The following is an 18,685-nucleotide window of genomic DNA, read 5'->3' as shown; positions in this document are numbered from 1 at the left end:
TCATGCGTTTACGCCTTCAACTTTTTATGGGAAGAAAAGCATGAGTATCTACTGTATAATATATACATAAATATAAAAAATGCATGAAAATTAGCCAGAAAAAAAAAATCAACAGGTCCAGTCTGCAGAACTGCACAATGCACCAAATGCTGCAGAACCTCTTTAAGAAGGGGGTTCCTTGTAATAATAAGTCGTGTGTGTATAATAAGGTATACAGCATCAAACATACTAGAAATAGGAGGAAACCAATATGGCTAAATAGAGCTGTAAGGGGCGCAATAAGTGACAAAAAGAAAGCATTTAGAGAATTAAAGGAAGTAGGTAGTGAGGAGGCATTAAATAAATACAGAAAATTAAATAAATTCTGTAAAAAGCAAATCAAGGCAGCAAAGATTGAGACAGAGAGACTCATTGCCAGAGAGAGTAAAAATAATCCCAAAATATTCTTTAACTATATAAATAGTAAGAAACTAAAAAATGATAGTGTTGGCCCCCTTAAAAATAGTCTGGGTGAAATGGTGGATGAGGATGAGGAAAAAGCCAATATGCTAAATGACTTTTTTTCATCAGTATTTACAAAAGAAAATCCCATGGCAGCCAATATGACTAGTGATAATAATTCCCAATTTAATGTTACCTGCTTAACCCAGCAGGAAGTACGGCGGCGTCTAAAAATCACAAAAATTGACAAATCTCCGGGCCCGGATGGGATACACCCCCGAGTACTGCAGGAACTAAGTACAGTCATTGATAGACCATTATTTTTAATCTTTAAAGAGTCCATAGTAACAGGGTCTGTACCACAGGACTGGCGTATAGCAAATGTGGTGCCAATATTCAAAAAGGGGACAAAAACTGAACTCGGTAATTATAGGCCAGTAAGCTTAACCTCTACTGTGGGTAAAATCCTGGAGGGCATTCTAAGGGATGCTATACTGGAGTATCTGAAGAGGAATAACCTCATGACCCAGTATCAGCACGGGTTTACTAGGGACCGATCATGTCAGACTAATTTGATCAGCTTCTATGAAGAGGTAAGTTCCGGTCTGGACCAAGGGAACCCAGTAGATGTAGTGTATATGGACTTTTCAAAAGCTTTTGATACGGTGCCACACAAAAGGTTGTTACATAAAATGAGAATAATGGGGATAGGGGAAAATATGTGCAAGTGGGTTGAGAGTTGGCTCAGGGATAGGAAACAAAGGGTGGTTATTAATGGAGCACACTCGGACTGGGTCACGGTTAGTAGTGGGGTACCACAGGGGTCAGTATTGGGCCCTCTTCTTTTTAACATATTTATTAATGACCTTGTAGGGGGCATTCAGAGCAGAATTTAAATATTTGCAGATGACACTAAACTCTGCAGGGTAATCAATACAGGGGAGGACAATTTTATATTACAGGCTGATTTATGTAAACTAGAAGCTTGGGCTGATAAATGGCAAATGAGCTTTAATGGGGATAAATGTAAGGTCATGCACTTGGGTAGAAGTAATAAGATGTATAACTATGTGCTTAATTCTAAAACTCTGGGCAAAACCGTCAATGAAAAAGACCTGGGTGTATGGGTGGATGACAAACTAATATTCAGTGTCCAGTGTCATGCAGCTGCTACAAAGGCAAATAAAATAATGGGATGTATTAAAAGAGGCATAGATGCTCATGAGGAGAACATAATTTTACCTCTATACAAGTCACTAGTGCGACCACACTTAGAATACTGTGCACAGTTCTGGTCTCCGGTGTATAAGAAAGACATAGCTGAACTAGAGCGGGTGCAGAGAAGAGCGACCAAGGTTATTAGAGGACTGGGGGGTCTGCAATATCAAGATAGATTATTACACTTGGGGCTGTTTAGTTTGGAAAAACGAAGACTAAGGGGTGATCTTATTCTAATGTATAAATATATGAGGGGACAGTACAAAGACCTTTCTGATGATCTTTCTAATCATAGACCGGTGACAACGACAAGGGGGCATCCTCTACGTCTGGAGGAAAAAAGGTTTAAGCATAATAACAGACGCGGGTTCTTTACTGTAAGAGCAGTGAGACTATGGAACTCTCTGCCGTATGATGTTGTAATGAGTGATTCATTGCTTCAATTTAAGAGGGGACTGGATACCTTTCTGGAAAAGTATAATATTACAGGGTATACAGTGGGGCAAAAAAGTATTTAGTCAGTCAGCAATAGTGCAAGTTCCACCACTTAAAAAGATGAGAGGCGTCTGTAATTTACATCATAGTTAGACCTCAACTATGGGAGACAAACTGAGAAAAAAAATCCAGAAAATCACATTGTCTGTTTTTTTATCATTTTATTTGCATATTATGGTGGAAAATAAGTATTTGGTCAGAAACAAAATTTCATCTCAATACTTTGTAATATATCCTTTGTTGGCAATGACAGAGGTCAAACGTTTTCTGTAAGTCTTCACAAGGTTGCCACACACTGTTGTTGGTATGTTGGCCCATTCCTCCATGCAGATCTCCTCTAGAGCAGTGATGTTTTTGGCTTTTCGCTTGGCAACACGGACTTTCAACTCCCTCCAAAGGTTTTCTATAGGGTTGAGATCTGGAGACTGGCTAGGCCACTCCAGGACCTTGAAATGCTTCTTACGAAGCCACTCCTTCATTGCCCTGGCGGTGTGCTTTTGATCATTGTCATGTTGAAAGACCCAGCCACGTTTCATCTTCAATGCCCTTGCTGATGGAAGGAGGTTTGCACTCAAAATCTCACGATTCATGGCCCCATTCATTCTTTCATGTACCCGGATCAGTCGTCCTGGCCCCTTTGCAGAGAAACAGCACCAAAGCATGATGTTTCCACCACCATGCTTTACAGTAGGTATGGTGTTTGATGGATGCAACTCAGTATTCTTTTTCCTCCAAACACGACAAGTTGTGTTTCTACCAAACAGTTCCAGTTTGGTTTCATCAGACCATAGGACATTCTCCCAAAACTCCTCTGGATCATCCAAATGCTCTCTAGCAAACTTCAGACGGGCCCGGACATGTACTGGCTTAAGCAGTGGGACACGTCTGGCACCGCAGGATCTGAGTCCATGGTGGCGTAGTGTGTTACTTATGGTAGGCCTTGTTACATTGGTCCCAGCTCTCTGCAGTTCATTCACTAGGTCCCCCCGCGTGGTTCTGGGATTTTTGCTCACCGTTCTTGTGATCATTCTGACCCCACGGGGTGGGATTTTGCGTGGAGCCCCAGATCGAGGGAGATTATCAGTGGTCTTGAATGTCTTCCATTTTCTAATTATTGCTCCCACTGTTGATTTCTTCACTCCAAGCTGGTTGGCTATTGCAGATTCAGTCTTCCCAGCCTGGTGCAGGGCTACAATTTTGTTTCTGGTGTCCTTTGACAGCTCTTTGGTCTTCACCATAGTGGAGTTTGGAGTCAGACTGTTTGAGGGTGTGCACAGGTGTCTTTTTATACTGATAACAAGTTTAAACAGGTGCCATTACTACAGGTAATGAGTGGAGGAAAGAGGAGACTCTTAAAGAAGAAGTTACAGGTCTGTGAGAGCCAGAAATCTTGATTGTTTGTTTCCGACCAAATACTTATTTTCCACCATAATATGCAAATAAAATGATAAAAAAACAGACAATGTGATTTTCTGGATTTTTTTTTCTCTGTTTGTCTCCCATAGTTGAGGTCTACCTATGATGTAAATTACAGACGCCTCTCATCTTTTTAAGTGGTGGAACTTGCACTATTGCTGACTGACTAAATACTTTTTTGCCCCACTGTATATATTAGATTCCTTGATAAGGCGTTGATCCAGGGAACTAGTCTGATTGCCGTATGTGGGGTCGGGAAGGAATTTTTTTACCCATGATGGAGCTTACTCTTACCACATGGGTTTTTTTTGCCTTCCCCTGGATCAACATGTTGGGGCATGTTAGGTTAGGCTATGGGTTGAACTAGATGGACTTAAAGTCTTCCTTCAACCTTAATAACTATGTAACTATGTAAGGTATACAGCATCAAACATTGCAAATTATAGGATTAAGAGAGACCAAGTAATTTCATAGACGCATAAAACTTTTATATGGGGCTCGTCACTGACTGTTTTTAGCATGCCATGTATAAAGACCTCACCTTCTCCTGGATCACTTCATGATCACACGAGAGACTATTAAGTTTATGAGGTTTGGTAAGTGAATCACAGTGACATTAGCGAGGCATCAGTGCATTTTTTTCCTTTACAGGGTGTTTGGTTTTGTGGCCCGGAAAGCAGGAAGCACAGCGGAGAACGTCTGCCATCTCTTCGCAGAGGTAGACCCCGAACAGCCAGCATCGGCCATTGTCAACTTCATCACCAAAGTCATGCTTGGCACACATCGGAGATAAAAGGAGGAAACCAGAGAATAAACTGGGAAAGAAATGGTTAAAGAAGGTCGACTGGTGGTTCCCAAGAGATGCAGGTGCTATAGAGCCAAGAGTATGTGACAATGGATGGTCAGATCATCTATACCGTTAAGTGAAGGACTCTGCAATCATGGTTTCTGCCTACAGTACAATGGATGTGGTTGAAGGGATTGTTGAGGATTATGGAGAACCATTGAAATTTGGTATCTCCCTTACATCCTAAAGTATGGTAATTGTCTTCATCATGACGTTATTTAAGGTCTTGTCAAAAGGTATTATGCCTACAAGGTGACCTTACAACTGAAGATTCAGAGCAAAGAATTCTTGCTCTACAAAGTTGATGGAAGTCCAACTGGGTCACAAATACAATCTTCTAATCGTGCATTGTTGAACGGCCGACATAAGTCACTGTATGACATCTGGGATATAGATTTAGCTCATATATATTAATGCATATTGCTCCTCTACAACATCAGTGCCATGAATGCCGCCTCTTCACGATACCAGGAACAACATTTTTATTATCAATTTCTAAAGTCATCTCAACACAAGCATCTCGTATTATTGAGCTTGTGACGCAAGGTGGTCACTATATAACTGGTACATAATACCCTATAATCCTTCCAGGATATTTCATACTGTCAATGTCAATAGACGCTCACAGTATTACTTCTGGGGCGCCCTTTCCTACGTACCATACGAAACCTAACAGGCCCCCTGTCTATTGTAATGTCGTTGGAAAAAGGCACTCAAGCCAAAGTTCTGGACATCCAGAAGTTCCCCCCCAGGGCAGAGTTAGTACTTGTCTTTTAGACAGTCTAAAGGTAGACCTGCCATGCAGATGTGCCAGACTTATCACAGTGGCTCACACTGAGCATTCGGTTACAAATCATAGCCGCTCATCTCTTGGTTGGTTGACGTTAAATCAGTATTGTGCGGCACAACCTGACATTTTAGAACATCCCGACCGCCCTTTTTAGACATGCTTCAAAACACTTTTGCGAGTTGCAGTGTGTTTAAGATGCATACGAAATCTGATGTGTACGCTAGTTTTTTTTTGGGGGGGGGAGAATGTTAGCAGAAATAGTGTTCTCGAGTGGAGCATGGCCTTGTTACTGCTTCCCATTTGGGACAGGATCCCATAACAGGAAAATTGGAAACTTTCCTGTTGGAAAGGTTTCCCTGCTTTGCTCAGTTTTCGGGTACACTCCCATATTTGGCAAGGAAAGTGTTTTTGCGGAGAGCGGTAATACAATCGTAGGGTCGTCCCAAGTAGAGAACGTCGCCACAGTAACTTCTAATGTGAGTGCTCTCAACAAATTAAAGGGCCACTGTCACCCCCTCCAGCCGTTATAAACTAAAAGAGCCACCTTGTGCAGCAGTAATGCTGCAGTCTAACAAGGTGGCTCTTTTAGTTTTTGATTCATTTATTACCTCAATAAACCGTTTTAAAAATTGGCCACAAATACCAGATATTGTACCTGGAGGCGGTCCGAATCGTCCTCTATGAATCTCCCAACTGCCGTCACTCTTCTCTTCAGGGGCGATGGTCGCCGCCCCCTTCGCGGTGTTTCTTCTTAAATCCGGCGCCTGCGCTGTGCGTGCCTGCCTGGGGCCTGCGCAGTCTTCATTGTCAGTCACAGCTCAGATGCAGGGTGCCTGACTGCGCCTGTGCGGGCAGTGCGGCCACCCTGTTGCTGAATCCCCGCCCCGCACTGTGTTATTCAGTATGCACAGTGCGGGGCTGGGGTTCCTGGGAAGGCGGGGGAGCATCTGAGCTGGGGGAGCGTCTGAGCTGGGGGAGCATCTGAGCTGGGGGAGCGTCTGAGCTGGGGGAGCATGTGAGCTGGGGGAGCGTCTGAGCTGGGGGAGCGTCTGAGCTGGGGAGCGTCTAAACAGCGCAGTGCGCATGCCCAGGAACGCCAGCCCCGCACTGTGCATAATGAATAACACAGTGCGGGGCGGGGATTCAGGAACAGGGTGGCCGCACTGCCCGCACAGGCGCAGTCAGGCACCCTGCGTCTGAGCTGTAACTGACAATGAAGACTGCGCAGGCCCCAGGCAGGCACGCACAGCGCAGGCGCCGGATTTAAGAAGAAACACCGCGAAGGGGGCGGCGACCATCGCCCCTGAAGAGAAGAGTGACGGCAGTTGGGAGATTCATAGAGGACGATTCGGACCGCCTCCAGGTACAATATCTGGTATTTGTGGCCAATTTTTAAAACGCTTTATTGAGGGAATAACTGAATCAAAAACTAAAAGAGCCACCTTGTTAGACTGCAGCATTACTGCTGCACAAGGTGGCTCTTTTAGTTTATAACGGCTGGGGGGGGTGACAGTGGCCCTTTAAAGGGCACCTGTCACCCCGTTTTTTCAGTATGAGATAAAAATACTGTTAAATAGGGCCTGAGCTGTGCATTACAACAGTGTATTTTGTGGACCCCGATTCCCCACCTATGCTGCCAAAATACGTCAATGCCTGTCAATCAGGCTGGTCTGGTCAAAAGGGCGTGGTGTCTTCCCCCAGATCTTGCTTAGTTTTCCGATGGTGGCGTAGTGGTTTGCGCATGCCCAAGGTCCCGAATCCACTGCACAGGGGAGTTAAAAGAGGGCGATGTGCACTATTTCATTGGTGATCGGAGGGGGCGGCCATCTTCCTTTGGCCGCGCGTGTGCAGAAGCGGCGCTCTGCTGGCCGCGGCTTCAGGAAAATGGTCGCGGGATGCCGCGCATGCGCAGATGGAGATCGCGGCGGCCATTTTCCTGAAGCAGAGTTCGCAGACCAGCCTGATTGACAGGCGAAAACGGCTACTTTGGTAACGTATTTTGGCAGCATAGGTGGGGAATCGGGGTCCACAAAATACACTGTTGTAATGCACAGCTCAGGCCCTATTTAACAGTATTTTTATCTCATACTGAAAAAACGAGGTGACAGGTGCCCTTTAACACTGAAATATGTTCACTCATGTTGCTGGAAGATGTGTAGGCTGTAGGTCCTCCAGAAACAGTATGATGGCAAGTTATTCTGCCAACCATTTTCTTTGCCAAGTACCCGTCAGTCTTTATAAAAGGCTACACAGTATTGCACTCTAGGAAGCCATTTGAAGTCAAGGTGATTGTCTAGACATAGGAAAGGAAGGGTCAGCACAAAAAGACTCGGCATCTATCATCCCCTTTTCTAACTTCTGTAAAACCAGAGGTGTCAATCAATGAAGAGGGGCGCAGAGGTAGATGGAAGACAAGTAGAATGAAAGGTGGAATGAACAGATCATTCACGCCAAGGGTGTGTGTTGGATGGAAAAATCAACAAGCTCCCTTTAAATTTCGGTATAGCATCAACTCCGATACATTGTGCAAAATACATGGTTATAATCAGCCAGTTAACCAAAGAGGACCAATATCTTGTCAAGGTCTGCCAACTAAGGGTATGTGTCCACGGTCAGGATTGCTTCAGGCTTTGGTCAGGATTTTATGCAGGTAAAATCCTGACCAAAAATGCACCTGAGGTCACTGGCAGGTCACCTGCGGTGTTCCTGCGTGTTTTGCTCATTGTAGCAACATGCTGCGTTCTGAAAAAACGCAACGCATGTGCGTTTTTGCGGGAAAAACACATGCGTTTTTTAATGCACAGTGGAGACGGGATTTCATTAAATCCCCTCCACTATGCTGTAACATCTGGACGCTGCGTTTTTGACGCTGCGGCTCAGCGCTGCGTCAAAAACGCAGTGTTTCCTGAACGTGGACACATACCCTCATAGGTCTTTATCAGGTTGCTTGAGAGTGCCTTTTCGGTTGTGGGTAATGAGCCCTCAGGACCTAGTTATAAGCCATCTCTATTACTTAAGTATTTGCTTAGAAATCAGATGCAGGTCTTCATATTCATGTTACAACTTACTACATGTTGGAAGTCTTGGATTCAGGAGACTCCATAATTCATGAAAATGAAAGAGCACATATTCCAGGGAATCAGATTTTGTCCTCTGAACAAACCCATGTGTACCAATAGTACTTGTTGTGGCTGGAGACAGGGCTTTACTCACAATACTGCACCTGGATGGGGACAGGGCTTTACCTAGGATTTCTCGTTGGCAAGTCATTCATTTAAAAGGAATCTGTCAGTAAGATCAACCCTCCGGAGCCGTCTATATGAGCATGTAGGCCATAGGAAGCAGAATAATAGGACACCTCGATATCTGCGATCAGATGTCTTATTGCAGACATGTCCATGTTTTCTTATATATAAATGACCTGTTCCTGGCTCTGCGGAGGATGTTGCATGTAGATAATTCTACCTCCAGAGATTATTATACATGATGGGGCAGTTACCAGTGTGAGACAAGTAACTAACACAGAGCAGGAGAAATTAAATTTGTAACTTGTATTTTTTGCAGCTCTTGAGCTCTGCTATATTGTAACCCTGTGTTGGTGAGCTGGAAGCTGAGATGCGTCAGGTATAATCGCACACGGCTCTGCAGCGAGATCAGGAGAGCAGAGAGCGGCTATTACATATCACACTGGTAACTCCCCTTCATGTAAAAAGGCCCTGGGTGCAGAGTTATCGTCAGGCACCATCCTCCCCAGAGCCTGGAAGAGGTCATTTATATAAAATGATAAAAGATGATTTAATAACAAGACATCTGATATGAGACACACAGGGAGGACATTTTTCAGCATTCTATAACCCATATGCCCATCTTAATAGTTTAGATAGGTCAAATGTGATAGATTCCCTTTAACAGCCATGTATCCAACATCCAGAGACTGTACTTTCCTGTGTTTGAACTAAATATTGTCCAGAATATTATATTTTAAAAGCAATGCATGTGATAAAATAAAATATCCCGCATGTGTGCCTACGCCTCCATCGCTGCTGTTTCCGTATCCTCCGCCAGGCTTTCACGTGACTTGCTGTGACCACGCCAGCCAGTTATTAGGCTCACGGTTGATGCCTGCATATACAGTATGACTGGCATGCAGCTATTATAGTGCTGGCTGCAGACAAATAAGAGAAGTCAAAGCGATATCTGGGAAATTAGTGAATTTCGTTTTAAATATTTTAGCAAATTCCTTCAGTAGGATTTTTTTTTATGTTTTCTGGACAACCCCTTTAAGCATATCAATGATATATTCCTAGGGATCTCCTAAAGTGGCTCTGCCAGCTCTTCACGTCTGCCTTAGTAAATAATTTATGTTGCCCATGAATTAACAATTTTGGAGAATCTTTCTTAAAACTCTGCATCGTGCTGATCCTCTTACTATTCCCAGAAATGTAGAAATTGACAATACTGTTGTTACCAGCTTTAATAAGGGAAATGGTAACACCTAGCTGTCAACTTTTTCACCGTTTACAAGGAATAACAGAAGACAATGTTATGAGATATAATATCCACGGCGAAAATAAAGTATTTACTGCAAGACTGTCTGCAAGGTTTTGCTACCTAATAAGAGAGCAGAATAATGTAGGGTGAGATGCCCCAATTCTAGCAATATGTCACTTACTTGGATGCTTGCTGTGGTTTTGATAAAAACCATTGTTTAACCAGTAGCAGATTATAACCGGAGGACTAGAAAACTTGCAACAATGTAGTCCTTGATATTCATCAGCTCAATCTAACCCCACCTCCACTACTGATACTTTCTGCCTATGCACAGTGTAAAAGCAAAGCAGTTGATTAATGGTGTAGGCAGCAGGGTTATACAGATAATTGAGAAGAGTAGCAATGCTGCAGAAGACAAACAAGTGTTTTTTTTTTATCAAAACTGCAGCAAGCAGCCCAATAAATGACACCAAGCTGGAATTAGGATCTCTGTCTCTACTAGTGATGAGCCAATGTGCTCGGATAGGGTGTTATCAACGCATACTTACGTGCTAACAGAGCGTCTTCGGCGTGCTCAAAAAATATGTTCAAGTTCCCGCTGCTGTTCGACAGTCGCAACACATACAGGGATATACCGTTTGTTAGGCAATCCCTGCATGCGATAAGGCTGTCGACAGCCGCGGGACAAAGGCACGTGGACTTGAAAATATTTTTCGAGCACGCCGAAGACACTCTTAGCACACGAGCATGATCGGAAACACCTTACTTATCCTAACACGTTGGCTCGTCACTAGTCTCTACACTCCCTGACAGAAGTTGTGTCGCTTATCCATGTTATGTAAATAAAACCTTATAACCGGATGTTAAATTCATCCATTGGTTGTATAAATTATTCTTTTAAAAGCTGAAACCCTCCGAAATGTGGTTTAGGTCAAGAAAATAAATTGGCATCAATGCAGAAATATTGATCAGTTAATGGACACAGAATGGTCAGATTTTGGCAAGACAAAAGTTTTGTCGCCCACAGAAAGTAATGTGATATTCAAACAAATAATTAACTTAAAATACAAATATATGTTGCATAACATTGGTGAATGAAGTTGTGGTGCTATTAGAGTCATATTTAATATTTTGTGTGACTTCCATGAGCTTGAGGACTGCATCCATGCGGTTCAACAATGATTCATAAATTTATTAATGAAGTCATCAGGAATAGCAAAGAATGCAAAGAGTTCATCTAGATTCTTTGGTTTTGTCTTCCAAGCTTCCTCTTTCATCCTACCCCAACCATGCTCAATGACGTTCATGTCTGGTGACTGGGCTGGCCAGTCCTTGAGAACCTTGATCTTTTTTGCCTGGAGGAACTTTGTTGTAGAGATGGATGTATGAGATGGAGCACCATCCTGCTGCAGAATTTGACCCCTATGATTTGGAATATAAAAGGTAGCTAATACTTCTTGATATTTCAGGCTATTAATATTGCCTTCCACCTTGCAAATGTTTCGCACACCCCTATACTGAATGTAACCCCAGACCATGATCTTTCCACCACCAAATTTAACTGTTTTCTGGGTGTATTTGGATCCATACGGGCTCCAGTAGGTCTCCTGCAGCATTTGCGGTGGCTGTGGTGTAATTCTACTGAAGATTCATCAGAGAAATCCACCTTCTGCCACTTTTCCAGCATCCATCTGTTTAGCAGGCTGTGGGACTTTACAAATGCCACACGGTTTTTTATTTGCCTTTTGTGTAGTGCTGGCTTCTGAGGACTGATTCGACCATGGAGGCCATTTCGAGACAGAATCCTACAAACTGTTCTAGTTGACACAGGGACTTGAGGTGACCAGGCCTGTTGGAGCTCTGCTGCAGTGGAAGAGGGGCTTGCTTTGGATTTTCTAACCAACAAATGTTCCTCCTGAGCAGTTGTCTTGCGGGGTCTGCCGGACCTGGGCTTGTCAAACATCTCCAGTTTCCTCAAATTTTTTTTTTAATTCTTTGTACTTGACGCTGAGACACATTAAAGGTGCCAGCCACCTCTGCAGTGGATCTGGTCTTCAGCCTCTTGATAATCCAGGCTTTGGTCGCAGGGTGGATTTTTGGAATGTTGGTTGCAGTTCAAGTGAAGGTCTGGGGTGCTGGGTTTCTTTTTATACACACACTAATTAACCAATCATTTACTAAGCATAGGTGAGGATGTAAACTAGGATTGGGTGCATTATATGACCAGGCGACAAAACTTTTGTCTTGCCAAAATCTGACCATTCTGTGTCCATTAACTGATCAATATTTCTGCATTGATGCCAATTTATTTTCTTAACCTAAACCACATTTCGGAGGGTTTCAGCTTTCAAAAGAATAATTTATACAACAAATGGATGAATCTAAAGTCAGGTTATAAGCTTTTATTTACATAACATGGATAAGCGACATAACTTCTGTCAGGGAGTGTACTCAATGCAGCCCTCAGCTGTGAGAAACACTGCGGATGGATTCACTTTAAACTAGGCTTGAAAGCTCCCAAAAGTTGTTTTTTTTTTGTTTGTTTTTTTTTTTATTTGCGTCTTCTCTTTTTATTTCTTGGAGATCCACCCAGTCCTCTGACAATGCAATGGCTGTCTAGGCCACAGACTTCTTTACCAAAAAAGAGATGAAGAATATCTCCGATGTTGGAAGTATTCTGCTACAGGTCAGCATTCTGTGCATGTGAATACTCTAACTTCATCGTCCTATCATTGCAATGATAATATGCTGTTCCCGCAGCCATTTAGTCGCGTGACTATGTAATCTTACGGCAGCTATATTATTAATTTGCTTGGTTTTAATAAATGGACCACCCCAGCCGTACACCCCTAGGAAACAAACATGAAAGAGGAGGTTACACCGACTCATGAGGAGAGGAGAGGGAATACTGAAGAGCTATTCTACAAGAAGCTTTCTATAGAAGTATATTTCCTATTTATAATATATACATAGCATATGTAATATATATGTAATAAACTTTGGCAAAAGCATTTGCGCTTTTATATAATAAAAAAAACCAGATATTTTAATTTTCTATGCAAGCTTGAAGAATCTTTTATGGAAATGTTTCAATCTTATGTAAAAATGGACCTGAAATAAAACAGACGTTTTATTCATTTTTGCGCGTCCGTGAATTATTCCCGCTCACATCCTGTTGTATAGAAGGCGCTTTAAGGAGAGTGCACAAAATCAAGGACAACCAGGTAAATAGAGATCTGTGTTTAATATATGTATATAAACATGGATATCGATTATGTACAGACATTGGGATATGTTCTAGTGCAATTCGGCTGAACCGTTAACAAAATCAAAATGGTCGAAGGTGTATGGAAATAATGGGTGGCATACGCAGCAGACAAGACAGCGAGGAAACAGGACGTCCTACTCATCTGAAGCACCTGAGAATACTGGAAACTCCCAACTGACAATTCCTCTTGTGCCAAACACCGCACAAAACAGACAGATCCAATCAGAAATCCTTTCTGATATCCGCAGGTATAGGAGAGAGAGGACTGTAAGTGACTCCCCGTTTTGTATTCAGACTGCTAGTTCCCATTAAAGCAAAGCAGGAAAACCTTTCCTAAATATTTGTTTTCTTTCTTCATTATTCTGATGAGATTTGATCCCATTTTTTTGGTCTTAAAATGTTGTGCTCCCATATAAAGCGGTATTACCACAGTCTGAAGGCATAGGCCAAGGTGGGCCTATACGGGGTAACTACTAGTGATGAGCGCAAATGCTGGCTCATTGAGTTTGCCTAGGGTGCCCGAGTCCTCTTGCCCGCATGTTTCGCTGCTATTAGACAGCCACAAAACATGTAGGCAATGGCCACATATTTGTTCACTGTCTAACAGCCGCAAAACATGTGGGCATGGGGACTCGAGCACCCTAGGCAAACTCAAGGAACGAGAGCTTGCACTCAACACCAGCCCTCTCTGATTAATGTGTTCATGAATTATCGCTTGGGAAGATATGATATAATTGTTTAATGGAAGCTGAAGTCAATGGATGCCCAACCTTGGAAATATTATTTGTTTTTCCTAAAACTCCATAGCTGCAATGCTATGAGCACACAATGGCAAGTGGGACTGTCACAAGTGACCAATGAGTTTTGGAATGGAAGCAGAAGGTACATTATTCTTCCAAATCTAATGTAAGAATATAGGATATTTCACCACCCATAAATGTGTAGGCAGGCACCACGGAGGCACCACTATGTAAAGCACAACGATCCTCATTGGTTACCAACAATTTGCTTACAAGGGGGTGCTCAGCGAAAATAAGTAGTGGGAATCCGATCACTGGAATTCAGCCCATCAGCAGAAACGGCAATTTTTATTGCAGTTCCAAAATGGTGTGGCAGGTCAGATGCCCGACAGCTGCTCCATTACTTCTCTATGGGGAATAAATGGAGCGGCGGTCAAGTATGCACACTGCAGTCCTATATGAACAGGGATTAAGAATTCCCCATTCAGCTAATTGGTGTTGGGTCACAAGTATCATGTAGGATAACCCCTTACAGGGCTCCATCCTACTGGGAAATGTGCTTTACACCCAAATTTCAGCTGCAGGAAACAGTTCTTGACACTTTTGTATGAAATGGTAGGAATGCAACACTATTCAGTGATAAAGAATGGATGCAACTTTGTGTAACATGGGCCCTTACGTCACTAGTGTGCGGGTGGGATGTACCCCAGAAGATACCTGGTACAGCAAAGAAGCACAATGGTCAATAAGACACCCTCCATCTCCGAATAAGAGATTTGGCCCCATGACCTCAATATCAGGACTGTTGGCCTGTTTGGTCATTTACACACATATTTGGTTTATTAGGATGGGGGAACCTTCGCAGGGGAAAAAAAAATGTTTCCTATAGAGCGAAATAAAACCTTCACTAACAATCGCTAACTGGGCTCTCTGAATCTAAGCCAAAATAAGAGTAAAACCTAACACCCATCCGGCACAAAAATAATTCCATGGAATTATTATGGAATAAAAGGGCTCATCTCCCAACATAAAAAAAATATTTAAACATTTATAAATAAAATATGATCACCCAAGCTCTGGCTTTTCGACCCATGGCAACCAGTTTCTCCTTTTGGAGAGGAGATCTATAGCCAGACGTTCTCCCTGCAGAGGGATGTAGTGTCACATTCAAAGGAATGGGTGACCAGGTAACGCACAGTCTCCTCGGGCCCCCCAGGGCAAGTCTCTATCATGACCCAAAGAGGAGTCCCAAGCAGTGGACTCTCCCATATGCCCAATATGGCTGTTGTCTGTATACACCAATACAGAGCTGGCCGTATGAAGGACAAGTCCTACAGAACAGAACATTGTCCAATGCATCGGGATGGAAACATGGGCAATATTGTGTTTCGTTCACAGCTCCTACTCAGACCTATGTTTTCATGGTAAAAAACTTCACATCCTGTATAGTCACTCCAGCAGTCATCTTAGGATCCATCTTCCCTATGTATGTGGACAGATGAAAGGGGTATGGACTGATGGATCAGGCTACACAAAGATGTAGACAAGATATGTAATATACATTATTTGTAAGGTTACATGCCTCGAAACAAAAAAAAAAAAAAGTGGACCTTCCACTTAAAGGGGTAACCTGGTTCTGGTCTCTTACTAAGGCTTCGCTCACATGGTCTGCTTAATTTACTGGGCAAATCACATCTGGAAATGGTGTATGTGACTGGCTCCGGGTATCCATCCACATAGCTGGCGGCTGCAGGAGCTGTCTGCTATTTACATGCACCAGCCTGTGAATCAGACTAAACCCAACACATACTGTGATTTTTTTTTCATACGGGTAGGCAGCGCATGTGAATTAGCACGTAGGCCAACATTGGGTCCATGTGCTGTCAAGATTTTCATATGTTAAAAAAAAAAAAAATGTTTGAACATACCCCGATGTGCAGGATACCAGCCAATGGAGCAGATAAGAAGTGGGTATCCCCAGACATCCCCGGCCATGGAGCAGTGGGTATCCTCAGACATCCCCGGCCATGGATTAGTGGGTATCCCCAGACATCCCCGGCCATGGAGCAGTGGGTTTCCCCCCAGACATCCCCAGCCATGAAACAGTGGGTATCCCCAGACATCCCCGGCCATGGAGCAGTGGGTTCCCCCCCCCCCAACAGCCCCGGTCATGGAACAGTGGATTTCCCCCCAGACATCCCCAGCCATGAAACAGTGGGTATCCCCAGACATCCCCGGCCATGGAGCAGTGGGTATCCCCAGACATCCCCAGTCATGGAGCATTGGGAATCCCCCAACATCCCCAGCCATGGAGCAGTGGGTATCCCCCAACATCCCCAGACATCCCCGGCCATGGATCAGTGGGAATCCCCCCGACATCACCAGCCATGGTCACCTACCAATGTGGAAGTGAACAGAGTCGGAAGATACCTACTGATAAGATTTGTAAGATGCAAAATTTGCCGTTCCCAACATGAAAAATACAACATTTTGTTTTATAGCCCAACTCGCTGGAAATAGGTCTGAATAGAATGCAAAAACCATAGTAATATTTATGACTAAATCAGGATAGAGTCACATACCCCTGGTGAACCCCGGTACAGAGCTTGTACATACACTTTATAGTACGGTCCCTTCTTATTTTTAAACCAAAAATAACCCTCAATGGATGCTGAAGACACAGAAAAAAAGACCAAGCCTAGGAAGCGAGAATCTTCTGTCTGGCACTGCTCCCCAAATAATGACCATTACAGAAAGCCACAATGACACAGGAGCGATAGCAGCAGATGTAGAGGTAGATAGGCCGTGTTATATATATATACACACACATGCATACACCATGTTATATATACCAGACAGCACACGGACACAGAGGTCTGCTCTCACACAGGTATGGCATACGGCACAGACGCCACGAGTGACTGGGTAGGATTCATGGCAAGTGTCTAGAAAAGAAGAATAAGTGCTAATAAGAGACTGCCTAAAGCTGCCCGGCGACAAGTGGGCAGGATGCCGGCACCCTTTTAGAATCATACGCAGGAGCACACAGAGTCCTGCCACATTAAGGGGGGTAACAATAGAAAGGGGACAATATGTGCGCTGCCTGCCACCAAAATGGTGGCATTTGAGACAAGTTTTAATACGCCGGGATGCTATTTGTACATGTCTGGCAACCTGATCAACGTCTAGACGACGGGTGTACACTGCCGCGCTCTGTATAGGTGAAGACATTGCACTACTTCCACCTTAGTTGGCACAATTGCATTTCCCATACTGTATTTTCTTCTTTTTAAGTAGGATTCCTTCCATATCAGCTGGACTGTGGCAACTGGAGGCAACGTGCACTGTGACCTGACTCCTAAGTACCAGAGTTGCCCTAGAACGTAACCCGCTAATGGCAGATAACATGATGCCCTTGGCATGTATGTTTAGTTATATAGCACCAGGTCCCAGGCCTGTAAAGTAACTCACGGCTGACACAACCTTCCTGTATGAGCAGCTATTCTGGGACTCATTTTTTGTCCCAAGTTGCACTGTAGCTAATGAAAGAAAAATGTGCGTTAGTGATGGCGGGGGCATCAATATATATACTGAGCTATAGTGACCATTAGTCACACAGGTACTCTCCCAACATACTCCCTTGTTTCCGGTCACTTCATGTCTTCTGCTATGCCAAAAGATACAGGCAATCACTGCGGAGCCCACATTGACAAGCAAGGGCCACTGAGACACGTTTCCAGATACGAAGAAGCACTATCACAAGCCCACGTGCAAATCGTGCATGATGGGGGAGGGGGGTTGTATGGGAAAGATGGCGAATGAATGCAGTGTGCTTCCCCACTGATGACAATCTTTCACCCACTCAATGGGTGCAGGTCCACTTTAACCTTCTCTCCACTGCTCAGCATTCCTATGGTGGGGTAGAAGCCCCCTTGAGGCAAAATGGATTCCTTCTTTCCAATGATCTTCCCATTCCTCGTGAAAAAAACCTGGAGATGGAAACACAAGTTTACAGCAATGTTTAGGAAGCAGCAAAATGCTTCTAATCGGATGCTTTACTTTCTGGTGAGAGGACAACCCGCCACAGGGACGTGTGACCGCTGCAGATGATGACCAAGTACTGCTGTGATTGACTGCAGCAGTCACATGTCCTGTGACATTGGTGTATTTACTCCAGCAAGAAGTAGAGACTGATGGCTGGCTGAGCCGTGTCATAGTAGCAGGGGGTTACAAGGAGAGCATTGCCTTTATTTTTTTTTACCTCATTTTGACATAAACGATATAGCAACTCCGCCGAAAAAGGAGCCCACATGACCAAGGTCTGGCTGGTTTGTAATAGAGTTCCTAGGATTTCAGGGAAGTCCTACAACAAATTGTCAGACCTGCCATGGCTGAGGCCATTCTGTGACAAGCCATTGTGCAGCGCTCAGTGACCGGCCGGTTACATTTATACGGGATTATGCCATTTGCCGTCACGGTACAACTCCTTATATTGTACAGAGGGTCTTTATGAAATCCTTAGTGTGGCCAATTCCCAGCACGAGCTTCAGCATGGAGCACAGCCATGGATCATGAATGGGCTACTTGGTATAAAATAATGTAATGATTGCTTTCCAGAACTGGGAACAAATGGCTTCCTAACATTCTCACAATGCTCCTCCCTTTCTTGATCTGCACTTTGCCCCCAGCTGAGGCTTTACAATACACAGACTATACTCCATGGTTGGAGCTCCTCGAAGCAAGATGGATGGTTTTCCTTTTTATTAGGGGCATAAAGGTGGGAAACTGTTCTAACACTTACCACGACTTTCCTGCCCTCGTGATCCCGCTCGATGTCCTCCTCTTCTTCGTCATCTTCCTCTTCTCCATCCTCATCTTGCTGCTGCTCTCGCCGGAGGTACATAACATTCCTAACTCCACGCGGCTGCAGCCTCATTTCCTTCATGTCGCTGCTATCATCACTTTCTCCTATGGAAAAG

At 43.8% G+C, this 18,685-nt stretch overlaps 2 protein-coding genes across 8 annotated transcripts in view; one reads left to right on the top strand and one right to left on the bottom strand.

Moving 5' to 3' along the window:
- TNS2 (tensin 2) overlaps window positions 1-5,718 on the top strand; it is a 191,908-nt gene extending 186,190 nt beyond the window's left edge. For all 3 annotated transcript variants that reach the window (XM_077298018.1, XM_077298020.1, XM_077298019.1), the window contains exon 29: window positions 4,222-5,718. In XM_077298018.1, coding sequence (XP_077154133.1) covers window positions 4,222-4,363 — 142 coding nt within the window. In that variant the 3' untranslated portion in view covers window positions 4,364-5,718. The remainder of the gene's footprint in view (window positions 1-4,221) is intronic.
- A 7,205-nt stretch (window positions 5,719-12,923) lies between these two features.
- The window catches only part of SPRYD3 (SPRY domain containing 3), a 58,753-nt gene continuing 52,991 nt past the window's right edge, over window positions 12,924-18,685 (bottom strand). For 3 of the 5 annotated variants that reach the window (XM_077298016.1, XM_077298013.1, XM_077298017.1), the window contains 2 exons: window positions 18,508-18,674; window positions 16,803-17,695 (listed from right to left, as the gene is read on the bottom strand). In XM_077298016.1, coding sequence (XP_077154131.1) covers window positions 17,561-17,695; window positions 18,508-18,674 — 302 coding nt within the window. In that variant the 3' untranslated portion in view covers window positions 16,803-17,560. Of the gene's footprint in view, window positions 17,696-18,507; window positions 18,675-18,685 lie in introns of all 5 variants that reach the window. The other 2 variants (XM_077298015.1, XM_077298012.1) reach the window with 1 other exon arrangement.

This window comes from Ranitomeya variabilis, chromosome 3 (assembly GCF_051348905.1).
Source record: "Ranitomeya variabilis isolate aRanVar5 chromosome 3, aRanVar5.hap1, whole genome shotgun sequence".
Classification (NCBI taxonomy): domain Eukaryota; kingdom Metazoa; phylum Chordata; class Amphibia; order Anura; family Dendrobatidae; genus Ranitomeya; species Ranitomeya variabilis.
This window is presented reverse-complemented; position numbering and strand designations above follow the sequence as displayed.